Source organism: Alligator sinensis, unplaced genomic scaffold (assembly GCF_000455745.1).
Source record: "Alligator sinensis unplaced genomic scaffold, ASM45574v1 scaffold1204_1, whole genome shotgun sequence".
In the NCBI taxonomy this organism is placed as follows: domain Eukaryota; kingdom Metazoa; phylum Chordata; order Crocodylia; family Alligatoridae; genus Alligator; species Alligator sinensis.
The window spans coordinates 1040099-1057450 of NW_005842412.1; the positions used below are offsets into that span (position 1 = coordinate 1040099).

Genomic DNA, 17352 nt, shown 5'->3' on the forward strand with positions numbered 1-17352 from the left:
TTACAGCACTGCAGTCTGCTATTTAGACATACTCTTACCCTTAAGCAAAGCAGACCGATGCAACATCCTTCCCTAATGGGGTAACATTAATCCCTTGAGTTAAAGAAGCAAAGCCTAAACCCAGCAACTGATGGCATGTGGAAAGACTGCTGTACCTGGGCGAAGTCCCAATACGGTCAACAGGACTCTGCATGGGTGTAGCAGTCTACCTGAATACTGTGAACTGCAGAATTGTGTCCTATGCTACCCTTATAAGAGCCAGCCATCAGACCTGCTGGGAAAGACTAAAAATCAAACTGTCCATTGTTACTTATTATTGCATTTGCAATTGTTATTTATATTGGTGTGTGTGTATGTGTGTGTGTGCCCGCACGCAGAATGGTAGTCTTGGGGGATTTTTCTTAAGACAAGCAAAAACCCATGAAACCTGCTTTATTGAGCGACAACGCTGCTCAAGCAGGTTTGCCACACAGTGTATTCCCTCTTGCCTACCGACAGGTTTGTGAAAATACCTCCTTTGCAAGGAAGTTACATTTCATGGAGCTTTCATAAAGAAACGTATTCAGAGTCCGTGACTGCAAAAAAGTAAAAGTTTCAGCCTCTCCTCCTCACAGAGCATTAGGATGTTGCACAAACATTATAATGCCATGTTAATATGTTTGATGTCCAGCTGTTTTTTTTACATTGTTCATCCCTGCCGTCTTCCATTTACATGGGCTTGTACCTATACACATTAATGAAAATAAGGTATAAAGCCCTTTCCTTTACAGGGTATTGTCAGGCCATGGCCTCAGCCTGCCTGGCATGACCACCCATCCTGGTTCACCATGTCCCCAGCTGAACATCCAGGCAGGACCCAGGTGGTTGGACCCTTTCACCTTCACCTAGGCACTGGTCCACTCCCTGGCACCAGAGTGGCTGGCCACTTCCTATAAAAATCCCTGGTCTGGAAGAGGAAGTGTCTGAGTAACAGGGATCCACCTTGTACCCAGACCACTCTGCCTTTGGCTCGTGCCTCTGCTGGCTCTCTGACAGATTCTCCAACTACCCAAGTTTGGCCTGACCCTTCAGCTCCTTAACCCAACTCCTGGATTAATCCTTTGGGTACCTGACCCAGCTGGCCTTCTGACCCTGCAACTCTGCTCAACCCTCCAGATCTCTGACAGATGGACCTCCTGGCTTCTGGCTTCCCAGCTCCCCTACACAGAGACGCTGCATGCTCCTTCAGATCTCCATTGCTTCTCCATGCCCCGGGTAATTGCTAGACCTAGCCACCTACAACCCAACATGACAGATATTCAAATGCAGTCAAACATATCTGATGCATTTTGAAGGGACTAGTGATGATGACTTGAGCCCACTTCATAGAGGCAAAATAAAGACACTCCCAAAGAAGTGAGTTTAACTCATGTGTAAACAAAAAAAAAAAAGTTAATTTCCCAAAGCTAAGGAAAAATTTAGAGCAAAACAGATTAGGAGGAAAAACAGACAGAAAAACCATGACTGAAATTTGAGAGTTGTTAAAAATAAGAGGATCAAAACGCTAAGATCCTGTAACTGAGAAAGAGGGCTGCTCTTCCTGACTAAGAGGGAAAAGAGAGCTGCAATTAGAATAAAATAATAGTACACATGAAAAAGGCAGAAAAAGGCAATCAATAGTAATTAGAAGTTATGGAGTGTAGAAAATTTTAACAGAAGCTAGAGATATCAAGGAAAAAAATCCACGGTTGGAAGGATAAGGGTATTTACAAGCTTCTATTATATCAGGAACAACAACAAAAAAGAAATTCTAGAGACCCATTACTAGACAGATATGGTGAAATTGCTAATACTGATGTTGAAAAGGCAGATACATTTACCCCATATTACTATTCTGCAGTTAGAAAGAGGCAGGATGATCTATTTGTGTCATACAAGGATGATGAACTACTTTTCAGTCCATTAATAACCAAGGAGCATGCAAGACAGTGCCTAAATGAGAAGACTGAATAACCTGCACTTAGGAGTCCTAAAAGGATTGGCTGAGTAGATAACTGGTCCAGTGATGGCAATTTGATAGTAAATCATGCAATATCAGGGCGATTCCAGAAGCCTGGGGAGTGCTAGTATTGTCACTACTCAAAAAAGGGCAAGTAGGATGACCTGGGTAGTTATAGTCTGGTTAGAGAAAGGAAGTTACCTGTCTGAAGTCAGGCAGAAGGGAGGGTAGATTTGCACCATATAGACTAACTAAAATAAAGATGCCTAAGTTTTCATAAGCAGCAGCTTACTTGATCAGATACAGAGAACTTGTTAGTCTGGTTAGTCAGATATTAGCCCTGGGTGAGGCATTGGAGAGATGATATGAGATTCTAACCCCCCTGAGAGACAGGGGTATAATTCAAAGAAAAGCAGAGCTTTACAGAAAAGAAAGCATGGCAGACAAATCTGCTTGCATTCTTTAATGAGATACGGAGTTTGGCTGGTAAAGGTAGATGTGTGGGTGTAACAGTCTTCAGAAAGGCATTTGACTTGGCACTGCCAAACACTCTGACCAAAAAATGAGCACTCTGCAACATCAAGGTAGGTGGCTGGATTATGAACTGGCTGTTCACTGGATTATGAACTAATTGACAGATCTCACATTCACAGTCTCAGATGAAACGTTCATCACATTTCTAGTGGGGTTCTGCAAGGAGCAACACAATATTTGTTCCCAATGACATCAATGTTAAGCCAGCGCCGATGAAATCTGGAAATGTCACAGGCTGGCAAACAGTGACTCAGGCGGCACACTTATACAGAGCTATCTGGATTAACTGGCGTGACAGGCCCATTCAAACAAAACACGTTCTAACGCAACCAAATCCAAGGGTTTCTATCTAGTAAGGAGCAATGTAGGCCATATGTGAAGAACAGCAAGACTATACCCTGGAAGAGAGCTGCTCTGAAAAGGATTTAAGAGGCCAAGTCCATAAGGAAGTCAACAGGAGGTCTCAGTAGTGGTGCTGTGAGCCTTGGCTGTAAGCAGAGGGATAACGAGTAGGGACAGAAAGAGGACTTTACCTGAGAAAGACCAGGACTGGAAGACTGCACGGAGCTGTTTCAGACAAGATGCTGAAAAATGGAAAATGGCGAAGGAAAGAGCCACAAGAAATTACCTAAGGGCTGGAGAAGTGGGAGAATTAAATAGCCAAATCTGTTGAGTTTATGGGAAAAGAAAAAAGAATTGAGAGATTTGAGAGAAGGCTTGATTACCACAGACCAGGGTTTTCTGTTCGCCATGGAAAAATGTGGTAAACCCAGATTTTCTTTTTTAAAGGAGAGCAACACGGGAAACAATGGGTTTCCCCTTGCAGGTTAGCAGAGATGCAGCCTGCGAGGGGCTGGGGGGAGCGGGAGGAGGGCGGTCAGGCAGGGGCACCATGTGCATGTGCACACGTACACATGCACACAGCCACCAGGCAGCCTGGAGAGCAGCTCCTGCAGGTAAGTCTGGTGGCCAGGAGGAATAGAGGCTCCCATAGTGAGGGAGGGAGGGAGTTGGGCTGGGTTGAAGATGCTGCACAGCCAGGAAGGTGTGTGGGGGTTGGCACCTGGGGCCTGAGGCCAGAGTGCACGGCTGCAGGCGGGGAGCAGGGTGGAGCTGCAGGTGGCTCATCTGGAGGCAGGGCTGGGGGCGCACACCCCTGCGGGAGACATGGGGGCACATGCATGCTGGATTTGTGCATGGGGCAGGATGGGCTGCCTTCTGCGGGCTCAGGCTCCCCACCCTGCTGCCCTCCTCCTGGAGTCTTTGCAGCCCAGCACGTGAGACCTGGCACAGCAGGGTAGGGAAACTCGGTGCCACTGCTACAAACCCTGCACTGCTACAGCGAGGCACCTACTGTCTGGCAGCAATGGGAGTGGCGGCACTATACACACACACACACACTATATATATATATATAGTGGCATTTCATTTTATCATTGAAAAATGCAGATTTTAGCAGAGCTTTCACTAGGTAAATGTAACTGCTAATCCCTTTAGTCCCCCTGTCTAAAAATGTGCTGACATTTTCATTCCTCATCATCTGAAGGTGAGCACCTTAGGCCAACTTCACCCCTGGAGTCACTATCCCTTTTCCATACTATTGAATCTTTGTGTGTCTAAGTGGCATCGACACAGATGCATAACCACCATTTCTGGCACTTGTAGGCAGTCTGAATCCTGCATCCATTTCTGGTACAATAGGATCAGCCTGTGAACACATGCGCTGCAAAGCCCCCAACGGCCTACTGGTTAAGGCACTCACCCAGGCAATGAGAGACCCAGATGTGGTGAATCTGCATGTCCTGCTCCTCTTTCCCAAAGCACTCTCCAGACCTCTTCTCGAAGTTGGGGGCAGCATCCATCACACTAAGCAGCCTTCTGTCTGGCTTGTCCTCCTCCTCCTGGTCCCACTTATCTTCTCTTCACAGCTGTCCAGCAGGCCAGTGTCAAGAGCAGGGCTGGAGAACAGAGCTCTAGACGATGCCTAGCCCATTGCCTGGTGGTTCAAGCACTTTGCTGGGAAGTTGAAGGTGCAAGTTCAAACCCCCTCTGGGTGAAAGGGCCTAACATCTGGGCTGTGTGCTCCTTGGGCAGGTACCCCAGATGCTAGGCTCCTGGGCTGGAAGACAGGAGGACCCTCCTCTGGCATCAAACACCTGCTGGTTGTGCTTTTTCTCCTGCTAAAGTTTCAGGGCTAAACCAGTGTTACACATCTTCCCAGGTGATTTTGTTCTACGCAGGCACCTACACAGCCACAGAGCAGCCTTCAGAGAATGATCACTTGGGAAGCATACAGCAAACGTAGTTACATCAAATTCACACTCTGCAAAAGTGCTAACAATGGCAACTACGCAGCTCCCCAAGTGTCACTTAGATGCTTAAAAATGAAAAAGGATTTAGCTCAGAGCCTGCAGTTGCCTCCACGATCAAGCAGGCATTCCAGTGTCTACGTACCAGGACTGAGTGAATGTGGAAAGAGAGACTTCCTGAATGAGAACCAGACAACCTTGCTGGGGTTATTCGACCCCACCAGTCTTTCCCGCCCAGAGCAGTGGGGCTGATCTCATGCAGTCCCTTCCAACCCTAAACTTCTGTGACTCTGTGAAACTGCTCCACTTGCAAACTCCCCAAAATAATGAGGCGGAGGATCCTATGGCTGAGCTGCACCAAGATTACTGTGCACAGTTCTTCACACCTCAGTTCCAGCCGGAGGCTGATAAACTGGAGGGAAATGTGAAGAGTATGATGAGGAAGAATCAGCCACTGATTGACAGGCCTGAAGGAGCTGCCAGTAATTATGAACAGGCTGGTCAAACAGCTCAGAAGGAAGCTGGCAACAGCATGCAAGCATCTGATTGCTGCAAACACCAAGGGGGGAAAGGTAGTGTTCAAGGATACACATGGGTTGTCAGGAGGAACCCACAGAAGAGAACCTTTAGGCTGTGAAAAATACTTCTGTGTCCCACTCTTGCACTGTGAAAGCCCCGACAAGGCAACAGCAGCATCCTCACTTAAGACTGGGAACCAGAACAGAACTCAGTTTGGACACATACCAACATAACAGGTCACATTCGACCTGGTGGACAGGTCACTTTCGACCTGAAGGAATGTGAGCAGCGGAGTCCCCCAGGGCTCGGTCCTTGGGCCCGCACTGTTCAACTTCTTTATTAGCGACTTGGACGAGGGGGTGAAAAGCAACCTGTTTAAATTCGTGGATGACACCAAGATCTGGGGTGAGGTGGGCATGCTAGAAGGGAGGGACAGGATACAGCTGGACCTGGACAGGTTACAGGGGTGGGCAAATGAGAATAGGATGGGATTCAATGCTGACAAGTGCAGGGTACTGCACTTGGGCAGTAAGAACCAGCAGCATACCTACAAGTTGGGGAACTCCCTTCTCGAAAGCAGAGAGGCAGAAAGAGATCTTGGTGTCATTATCGATTTCAAGATGAACATGGGCCACCAATGCGAGGTCACGGTCAGGAAGGCTAACTGCACCTTGTCGTGCATCCACAGATGCATCACAAGCAGGGCCAAGGAGGTGATCCTCCCCCTCTATGCGACACTGGTCAGACCGCAGTTGGAGTACTGTGTCCAGTTCTGGGTGCTGCACTTCAGGAGGGATGTGGCCAGCATCGAGGGTCCAGAGGAGGGCCACCCGCATGATCTGGGGACAGCAGGGCAGACCCTGTGAGGAGAGGCTACGGGACCTGAACCTGTTCAGCCTCCACAAGAGAAGGCTGAGGGGGACTTGGTGGCCATCTATAAACTTACCAGGGGGGACCAGCAGGAAATGGAAGAGACCTTGTCCCCCGAGCGCCTCCCGGAGTAAAAAGGAATAACGGCCATAAGTTGTTAGAGAGTAGGTTCAGCCTGGACATAAGAAGACACTACTTCACAGTTAAGGCAGCTAGGATCTGCAGCCAACTTCCAGGGGAAGTCATGCTGGCTCCTACCTTGGGGGTCTTTAAGAAGAGGCTTGACAGTTACCTGGCTGGGGTCATTTGAGCCCAGTTTTCTCTCCTGCCCAGGGCAGGGGGTTGGACTAGAAGATCTACAAGGTCCCTTCTGACCCTACATCTATGAATCTACACTGGATCCAAGCTTTACTCAAATATCATTGCACCAAAGGGACAAATGGGGCCTCAGTATGTCATCTAGTCAAACTCCTGCTCAAGGCAGGACCATCCCTATCTAGCCCGCTGCAGCCAAGTGTTTGTCCAACCTGCACTTCAATGCTTCCAGTGACGGGGATTCCACAACGTCTCCAAACGACTTGGTTCGGGTCCATCTTTGTTAAAAAAATACCTGAACCGCACAAAGCAACAGAAAAACTCCAAGAGGAAACTGTTCTGTACTGATGCCATTGTAAATCACCAAGGTTCCCACCTCTACTTTCTATAGTTCTTACGTCCCCAGTGTGACCCACATCAAAGGGACCATGCCACCGCAACAGAGCTTTCATTGTAAAGAGACACACCCACACCTACACCGCTAAAAAAAAAAGTCATTACCATGCCTAGGAGCACTCATAATGGGCCAAGATCCCACTGTGCTCGGTGCTGTACAAACAGGGCACTTACCCTTCTCTGTCTATGTGGGGGAGAGGGTGTTTGGAGGTGTTCCTCAGCTTCCGGTGAAACTGTGTGAAATCCAGCTTTTCAGGCTGCAGATCCCAGGTTGCACCACTAGGAGAAAGAGAGAGACAAAGAGCATGCTACTAATTAAATGTGTTCGGAGTGGAAGGAGCATATTTTAAGCACTCAACCTTTGGCAAAAAAGGCCGTGATTTCTAGAGGCAGCTTTTGCATTCAGCATAACCTGACCAGCACATCCATGAGCCATGTGTGCCATGTTCCTAGTGCCTACTCTAAAGTGCCATGCTCATAAGTGCCATGTTCCCAGTGACTGCTCTAAAGAGGTCCTCTAGATGCAGCACCATTAACCTCCTTAGCTGCATTGGCTCTTTAATTTAAGGTGCTTTGGAAATAGCCGTTTTTGCTGTGACTGCTACTCCAGAAAAAACTAAGTGCTGGTACCCTGTTGGAAGGCCTACTGAGTTACCAGTGGTACTGGAACAGCAGTGCCATGGTGGATCTTTCCCTGAGAAGCCCGTTTCATGCTTGTTCTAGAGAGGATACAGAATGATGCACAGAACTGGGAAAAGACTTATTTTATGCATTCAGTTTTTTCAGGGCTGGTACCCGTGGTGTCTCAGGGTGGCACGGCAACTCAAACTGTGTGCCGTAAGCGCTGAAGTAAAATGCATGCACACACTGCAAATTAACGGAAGGAAATGAATTGGATTATCTCAAGTCCTAGTAGGAGAGTTCAGAGCCACTTCAGTCCTACACATCAAGTTTCCTCAACAGATCAAAAATAGTCAAACTAGTGCTCCCTTTCAAAGTCTGGCATGCAAGTCATTCTGCTGACCTTCTCTAGCTTGTATTCACCATTAATAGGGTCACGGGTACTGGGCTCAGTACAATCGACTGGGCAGGGGGGAGGCAAGGAAGAGTGAGAGTCGCTTCCGTGGTGCTGAAAACCCTGAGGACAGAAATGCAGGGTACGGCTAGAAGAGGTCATATCCCATCTGTGTTTTAAAAGAGTTTTTAAGTGAGCTTACCTGAAAGACTCAAGGGTATTGGCTGCCCAGATATCTGTGCCCAGCATGTCAAGGGAGCTGTCTTTGTTGCCGTTCTAAGAAGGAAGGGGAAAAGCTGTTATTCTACAGGTGTTACAACATGCTTTCTGGATGACTGAGCCAATGTACAACTGTGCCACTGAGTGTTAACAAGACTCTCTGAATAAAATAGAGATGCTGCAACATTTTCTCTCATGGTTCCCCCATTGATTCAGAGGATTGTTGCCCATCCTGTGTTTGATCCATGTTTTAAGAGGTTGACAAACTCACATACACAAATTGTCACTAATTTAGTAAAAAACTCAACTTTGAGCAGCAGAAGAGCTACAACAAGTGGAACGAGACTGACGAGAGCAAGGCAGAAACGAAGGGTTGCATTGGGGATAACCACTGGAAGATGGCAGGCCGCTGGAAGAGGGGCCTAATGTCCATCCCAGTCACCAGCAAGGAACATTTTGAAGGAGAAGACTTTGATTTTGCCCCAGGATTTCACCTGACATTGGAGGGGGTTATATGATCCCAGTCTGATATTTCACCCTCCGACAACTGAGGCTTGTGAGGCCTATGAAAGGTTCTCGAGGGTCAGGCAACTTGACAGGTTTAACATATCCTGACCAGTCAGCTCAGCTCCAGATTTAAGGACGAGCCAAAAACAAGGTGAGATAGGACCAGTCCCAACCTTGGTACGGTAAGGGTTATCATTAGACAGCTCCCAACAGTGTCAGGCTTATTTCTCTGAAGCACAGTTTAGTTCTTTCCAAGAGCATTTGATAACCTACAGCCAGTGTTGGGTTTGGAGGGATGAAGGCTTTGCCTTTTTCTTTCACTAGCTCAGAATGAAGTGCCAAAAACCATATGGTTTTTGTCCAAAACACATCTGGGAAGGACCTTTGAGAAGTTCTGTTGCATCAAAGGCGAAGCCACCACATGTCATGTCCTACAAAGCCACAGGAGACAGACAGCCAACACGCACATAAAAAGCCAAGCACATTGCTGAGATGATGATCTGACAGTGGCATCTCCTGCTGTGATCTGACTCGCAACACAAAAAGGATGTGCGAGCAAGGTACGTTGTAGGTCAGTGGGCACTATTTCATTCTCCTTGGTATGGACTGAACCTCTTGTGTTACCGACACACCTGTCTAATACTGCACTTTTCCTCCAAAGTCAAACTGAACTCATGACATTTTCTTTCCAATGTGTGGGCCTGACAGCCCCAGAGTCTTTAGTCTGCTGCTTGCTTGCCCTCAGGACTGTTACAACACATGCAACAGCAGTGCAAGCCCCTCGAATTTGCCTTACTGATGCACCTCAACTGGAGCTACTTCATAACAGCCAGGAAATGGCTATCAAAAAAGAAACAGCTTTTGGTCACTATTGCCTTGAGTAGGATTTGAACCATCAACTTAAAAGGAGATATCTCTAGAGCTCTGCATTTCCTAAGCCGCTCAATACTTAAAATTTGAGGGGGAGCGGGTCCAGAGGATGGCAAGACTGCAAACAAGTGGGTCTAGGACAAGGAAGTATACACACACACACAAACGCACTCAAGTGCTCATGTATTAGGCAACACCAGATTTAAGGTTACCTATGCACTCTATGTACATACAGTCTGCAACTGCTTGAATGACACCATTATGTCCTATCCCCCTCCCCTCCTTACCCTATCCCCTCACTCACTATGCAGTATGGATCTGCACAGGGGGTGAATCACAGCTGCACAGCAAAGGAGGCTGCGGTTTATGGACCCTGATTCATTTATTGCAGAAGCTGGAAGGTGGGTGTGGAATGAGGCAGGTAACTTCAGGACAAGAAAGGACTGTGTGCCATGGTTAATGCAACTGGATGCTGTCCAGGAGAACTGAGTTTTAGCTCTCCCTGCTTCTGCCAGTGTTCCTGTATTCTCCTAAGCAAGTCCTTTAAACCACAAGTGGCCAAGAGCTGTGTGCTCCTCCGTCTCTGGGTGCCTGACCTGCGATACCGGCATAACAGAACGGTTAAACGCTCACAGCCATGTCTGAATCCCACGGCTGCCGCATTTTGAATGTACAACGTGCTAGATCGTCCCGCGTGCTCTGAAAAGATATGGTTCCTGATGTCTCAACTTGGGCACACAAACTTTTGACCTTTATCTCTGTGCCCCAGCTCTCCGTCTGTGACATGGGGATGATCTCCCTTTAGCCACAGAGAGGTCCAACTTGTACAGCAAATAGATTGGATCAGAGCATATGCAGAGAGGGAGTCAAAATAGGGTTGCACAGGGCTTTTATGCCTTTAATAATGTTCTTTCAATACAGTTTTCGGTGGATAATATTTAGGGACTTAGTCAAATTGTGATTTTGTGTTTTTCATGGAAACTGCGATTTGAGATAGTTTCTGCAAAAGGCAGCGTTCCTTGTGATTTTCAGCAGAATCACTGTGGGGGAAGGAACCTTACTGAAAATAAAATGCTAGCTTGCTAGCTCCCCAGTGGGAGCTCTACCGGCCACCGCCACGCAGAAAGGGAGCCAAGACGGTGGCTGCCCTCTCCTCCCTCCACCGACTGGCTGAGAGGGCTGCCCATCGTGCGGCCCCCACCCCTCTCCACCAATTAATAGCGAGAGGCGGAACCACATGAACGGGAGCCGTCTCAGCCAATCAATGGCACGGGACAGGGCTGCCGCTGGGGCCCCTGGGCCAATCAGCAGTGACGGGGGACCTCACTGCAAAAAACCATGAAAATGGCAGCATTTGCTGTGCTCAGCCTGCAAAATTGCCCGCCTGCCTCCTTGATTTCAGCAGGTCCCTAGTAATACTGTATTCCCTAGTAATACCGTGAATAATGTGGGGACTGAAGAAACATGATGCACTGACCCAGAGTATGTCTGTATTATCCAGCATCAGCGTAGACAAACGTTGCTCGTGAACTACAAGGAACAGCCTGTGCTAAAATGTTGTACCTTGTTGAAGCCTGTTACTTCTTTTTCAGAGTGCCTTATGCCTGCAATCTCACCCTCGAAATGAACAGGCCCTACTCCCTTCAAGGCTGTTTCGGAAACCTTGAAAATGGTGGATTCTAGCCAGTGTCACCCATTTTGCCCTCATCGGACAGTTACATAACAGAGTCGACAGAGAAGCTGAAAAGTTCTTATTTGCTTAAGTAATTTATGCATTTAATTGCTATTTGTTACAACGTAAGCAACTGGCAAAAAATTGGGATTGGCATTGTAGCTTGTAGTCAGGCGTGCAATATGCACTTACTAGATAGACACGTAGGTGGAGTAATACTACATGTGAATATAATGCAGCTCGACCAACACTTGGGTTTGTGTCTACAACCTAAAGGATAAAATTAGACCAGTGAGAATTAAAAAAAAGAAGAGAATTAAAAAAATAGAATTAGAAAAAAAAATAGAACCTGTTTCAGTCTATAGGCAGAACATTAATAAAATAATACTGATCATTACGACAGGGTTATCTGCCTTTACAGGTAGTGGTTGATCTGTTCTGAGATGATCTATACTACAGGAGACTATTAACTATTTGTAGTCTACTACATTTTTTTTCTGATAATACATTCGTTTAGATGTTTGTAGCTAGGTTTCAGAACAGACGAGTTCAGCTGTTCATTGAATCACCCAAATCTTGCATTCAAGTCATGATTTGTGGACCAGATGATGAATTCCTTTCTTCTAGTTATGTCCACATCCAGCACCCATCTGGAAAGGCTGCTGATTACATTCCAAATATTATAACCTTCCTATCAACACGTGACAATTTCTCAATCAAATCATAGATCAGAAATTGGAAACAGTGGGAGAACAATGGAAGCAATACTTCTCCAAAGGAAAGACTGGATCTTCAGTATGCATCCCAGATGGATAGATTTCAGTACTACCCCTAAGACCAGCTGGCAATTCAGGCAACATTGTACTGAACAGAGATGCAATGGACTGCTTTTCTTAGGGGTGTCTATTGACTGTGATTTTAAGTCCTTTGGGTTTTCAGATGAAGAATTCTCCATACAGAAGCTGCAGCTTGCAACAAAGCTGTCAGGAATGTCACTGCCTAATAGTCTGACGGCCAATCATGGAAGCAGAGTTCTTGATTTTAGGAAGACGTACATTGTCAAAGGAAAAAATAATCCTTATTTAATTAGTTGTTGTCATTCCCATGCAACATAATGAAATGCAGATGCAGTTCCTGTCACAAATACACTATTATGATTAATTATCATGCAGAAGAAGATCTTTCTTGCAGACAGATACATTTCTCTTCACAATACTCTCCTATAGATGTAAGAAGTTTGGGTATCCTCATTAAGCCACCTATTAAAGCATTTCCTCAGAGCACAAGTATAATAATTGCTTATCAGGGAGGAAGGGTTGTAACATGCCTCGAGTTACTATGAAGATAAAATAGATCTGTAAAAGATGTATTTTAGTTCAGGGATTTAAGTACATGATCAATTTCCTCTGAAATTTCCCATTATATTTCTAACCAAGCTTCAATCACCGTTTAAAAGCCCATGTGGTCACTTGCAGAGTCTAGGTAAATTAAAGGTACACTGGGATAACATCTGCAACACAGTGTAATCCTACACAAGGCATAAATGTGCCTGTTACAGCATGTCTCAGCATGGTACTGAGCTTTAGTAATCAAAGCAGCTGATTCTCAAATCCTGATGCAAAAACAGCATTTTAAAACAGGTCCCTGGCACTGCAATTTTGATGGTAATCAGCTTTAAACTTCAAGAGCCCAATGGCACAACCCATAGGTTTAGATAATAACTTGCACATAAGCGGGGTTAGAGTCTTGCTCTTGAAAATTAAGCCATTATGAGCAATTATTGAAAGTCCCCATGATGAGCATAATAAATACTTAGATTAGACACGGTTTGATCAAACAGATCCTATACATATTATGGGACATGACACATGGACTTAGCTTCCAAAATCCTGAGGACGCAAATGCAGATGGACAAAACCTACAAACACAAATCTCACAAGCTTAATTTGCGTGTGCAAGTATTGTGACTGCACCCACAACTGTAGCAATGGCACAAGCAAGACGAAGAGCTATGAGTCAAGCTGGGTAATTATACAAACAGCTACAGTATACTCCGCACAAAGTTATGACAGGCCATTTCCTTGCCTTCTACTCTACAGAAAAATCAATCTGCATTCAACATGCTCTCCATTGCACTATTTCTGCTACGTCTAAAAGTCAATGTGCTCACCATTATGGCAAATAATAATGTGAACAGCTGCCTGAATCTTTATAATTCCTGCATACTGTGGGGACTCTTAAGTGCCTAATGCCTGGCAAATCTCCACTGGAGTCCTTACTACTGCATCTTGCCCATACTATGCAGGTAGCAAACAGTCAGCTACCAGTACTCACAGCTAGGGTTGTCCAGGAATTTTCCGATTCAACTGCATGTATCATCCAAAAATGCCTGTTCATCAAAACCTAAGTTTTCCAGAAGAAGATACATGCCAGTGTCAACAAAAGCGGACTTGTCTAGGCAGAAGGAGAAAGGGGTGGCTTCCTCACTTCCCCCAGAATAGCCAGCGGCCCAGTGGTTAAGGCACAGGGATGCAGAAGAAAAAGGTTCAAAATGCTGGTTCAGGTGGAGCAAGTCCTAATCCTCAAATTCCCATCTCCCAGGTGAGTGCTCTTGAGGGCAAGGGGAGTCTCTCTCAGGTTCCACTTTAATAATAATAATACCATCAGGAATTTAAACATTAGTCTCTCACATGTCAGATGAGTGCTACAAACACTGGGCTATCCAGTAGATTGCTCCCATTCTCCAGCCCAAGAATAGTATGTATACAACATGGAGCAGCTCCAGCTGGAGGTATTTAGGCACCAGGGCAGAGTGCACAACTCTACTCTAGTAGTCGGGGTGTTCACCAGGGTTGTGGAAGACTGATATTAAAGTCCCAGTCAGACTGAGGCAGAGCAAGGACTTGATCTTAGTCTCCCAGCATCCCATGCAAGTGTCCTGGCCATGGGGATACTGGCTACTCTAGGACAAGCAGAGGGGGCTCTCTGTTCCTGACCCATTTTGAAAGGTCTCATGTTCACCTTGACTGTCTCTCTGTTCCTGAAACATTTTGAAAGGTCTCATGTTCACCTTGACTGAAAAGAAGAAAAACCTGGAATTTTCCAAGACAAGAAAACCATTTTCTCTCCTGACAGCTCCCAGGAGAGACCGCAGCTAGGCTTGGGACTGTGTTGCAATATTTAAAGTGCTGAGTCGGTCCCATGGTTTAGCTTTCAAAGGTGACCTGCAAAAGATATTTTATTGTTTGTCATATCCCCAAACTGAAGCACTCCAAGACTTCAAACACAAAAAAATTCTTGCTAGACTAAACTGACCTGCACCAAGCTTCCTTCCCCATCTTAAAACACTCCACTCTTCTAAAAAGGCTTTGCAAAACATAGACACAATAGCTACGTACTAACCTGGCCCCGATGGGTGCATTGTGCAGAAAAATTAGTTTCTTAAGTATACTTCATAATTTCCCCACATCTAGACATACGTATACACGTGCACGCAGACACACACACACAGATCATGTCATTGAAAGAACAAGCCTATGATTAGCAGCAAGCGAAGGATATGATTTCAGCATTCCTCAATCAGCTCTCACCATCACTACTAGATTATACCTTGGTTGATTGACTGAACTGGCTGCTTCTGCCTCGGCTGCCAGACCTTGATCCAGACCCATGCCTGGAGCCTGAACTAGGCCGGGATCCTGAACTCCCACTGCTGCTGTGATCCCACTCTTCCTAGAAACAACAAACAGCTCACTTTAGTCAAATGCAACTTAATTCCTAACCTAATGAAAATACCAATTTAAAACGCTAGAGAGGATGGGTGGTCCAGGATCATACGTGCACATGCGTGTTAGCAGCCAAGCACTCCCAAATGCTAAACTTGGCTCTGCCAAAGATTTACTCTGGCTGTGGACAGAAATCAGTTTTAATCGCTTTAAAAAATGGGGAGTAGGAAGGACAAGCATTTGCTGTTCCAACATAAAGGTTATATCTGCAGTCTCCTTTAGTGGCATATGTGAACTAAACCTTTGAATGAATCAAGGTTAAAGTTACAACAGCTTTGCTACACTTGTTTGGCTACAAGAGCTTGTGTTCTAAGAGTTTATACTCGGCTGTCAATTAATCAGTTAACCTGTGTGATTAACACGTTAATTGGTTCTTGAGTTAATTTTTTTAATGCATTAATCGCACACATGATTTTGGAACCTGCACCCAGGCTCTGCTCTGCCACCTCCAGGCCACCCAGTGGGGCAGCAATGGCAGTGTAGAGGGCCACAGGGCAGCCTGGGTGCGGGCTGCGGCGGCTGCAGCCAGAGGTGGGGGGGCATGTGCAGACACAGATGCCCATGAGCAGCCACAGCCTGCATGTTGCGTGTAGAGTAGCACTGCGCCAGGAAGTCTGTGGAGGGGGAGGGACAGGGGAAGAGGGAAGGGATGGGAGGAGCAGATTGAGGCCCCCACGGTGAGGAGGGAGTGGGGCAGGGGCATGCACAGGGGCAAAAGGGGCCCCAGGGCCAGGGTGGGTCATGGGACAAAGCTGTGGGAGACTCATCCGGAGGTGCGGGGGGAGGGGGCTCCCCGCCACTGCACAGACCCCTGGAGGAGGCATGGGGGGCACGTGCTCCCCCAGATTTGTGTGTGGGGTGGAGGTGGGGTGCCCGCTGTGGGCTGGGGCTCTGCGCCCTGTTGCCTTCGCCTTTGTCCCCTGCCTGCCTGGTGGTGGGAGGCACAACATGGCATTGCATGGCTCCTGGGGCAAAGGCAGCAGGGCGCAGAGTCCCAGCCCACAGCGGGCAGTCCGCCTCCACCCCACACACAAATATGGGGGGCATGTACCCCCCATGCCTCCCCTGGGGGTGCGGGCAGAGGCGGGGAGATGCCCCCCCCATTGCACCCGTGGAAAAGGGGCCTGCATCTGTTTCACAACCTGTCCCAGCCCCAGGTCCCATTCATCCCAGCGCCTGCCCCTGCTCTACTTCCTACCTGACTGTGGGGTCCTCAGTCTGCACCCCATGCCCCTGCCCTCTCCCCCTGCCCCTTCCCCTCCACAGATTTACCAGCATGGCACTGTCTGTGCCTGTTTGCCCCCCACTCCCAAGCCACAGCCCCCCCAGCCCTGCTGCTGCTCCTCACTCCTGACCCACAGTACCCTGCATCCTGCTAGGGTGTGTGGGGACCGCCCCCCGGCTCCAAACCCTACACACACACCCACAGCCCCCATGACCTTCACAAATTCCCCCGACAGATACCCACCCCCCACCCCCCCACCATACAAAGTACCTCCACACTTTTGCATTATTTGGAGTTTTTCTGTGCATATTTTTTTAAGTTTTCAGCTGTGCAATTAAAACTGTGATTAACTGCAATTAATTTTTTTTAATTGTGCAACTAATCGCGATAATTTTTTCAAATCATTTGACAGCCCTAGTTTATACCACTATCACTGGATACAAGGCACAACTGTTATATCCGTCTACATCCTCAGCTGTTTGGGTAGGGTGCTCAACATATCTAGACCAAATAATGCCTTTTTTAAACATTTGTGACCCAACTGCCTAAAATGGCATCGTAGGAATGGGATTGTAAGTCAAGGCAGGTTTTGGTCCTTTTGACCTCACGTTCCTCATCTATAAGTGAGCAATAATAATACTTACCTCCCTTAATGATGTGAGGACTGAGGTTGACTCGGTAATATGGTGCACATCACTCAGTGCTAAGTATACTAGTTAGTCACAAAAGAAAATAAAATTCAACTCATTTAGTGGATCTTCCTCCTCGTGAAGTCAAACGGCATCTATTCACACACCTTGGAAATCTTTAAGCTCCAAGCAACTGTAGCTATCCTTGTCCACAAAACAATTGTTGTGAATGCTCTGCCTTCGTCCTCATTACACCTGTTCAAGAAACCATGGGTTTCTTGTTCAGTGTTTCCGGGGCCTCCCGGGGAGTCCCTATAAAACTAAAATACCTGATTTGCTCAGTCACACAAAAGCAGCCCTGGAGGTGGTTGGGGTGCAAGGGTGTTTGTCTGCCTCAAGCCTGAGGAGTTTCACAAGCTTTGCTCTGAAACTCAGAGAAGACCTCTGAAGTGGTCAAAGATACAAAAAAAGATACAGCACAGAAGGGTGAACTGTAGCACTGGAAACTG

General features: G+C 46.9%; 1 protein-coding gene across 5 annotated transcripts in view; it reads right to left on the reverse strand.

The window, feature by feature from the left end:
- CTIF (cap binding complex dependent translation initiation factor) overlaps positions 1-17352 on the reverse strand; it is a 325604-nt gene that overhangs the window by 190242 nt on the left and 118010 nt on the right. For 3 of the 5 annotated variants that reach the window (XM_025211551.1, XM_025211549.1, XM_025211552.1), the window contains exons 4-6: positions 14814-14936; positions 8139-8212; positions 7096-7200 (exon numbers count right to left, since the gene is read on the reverse strand). In XM_025211551.1, the coding sequence (XP_025067336.1) occupies positions 7096-7200; positions 8139-8212; positions 14814-14936 (302 nt within the window). The remainder of the gene's footprint in view (positions 1-7095; positions 7201-8138; positions 8213-14813; positions 14937-17352) is intronic. The other 2 variants (XM_025211550.1, XM_014522921.2) reach the window with 1 other exon arrangement.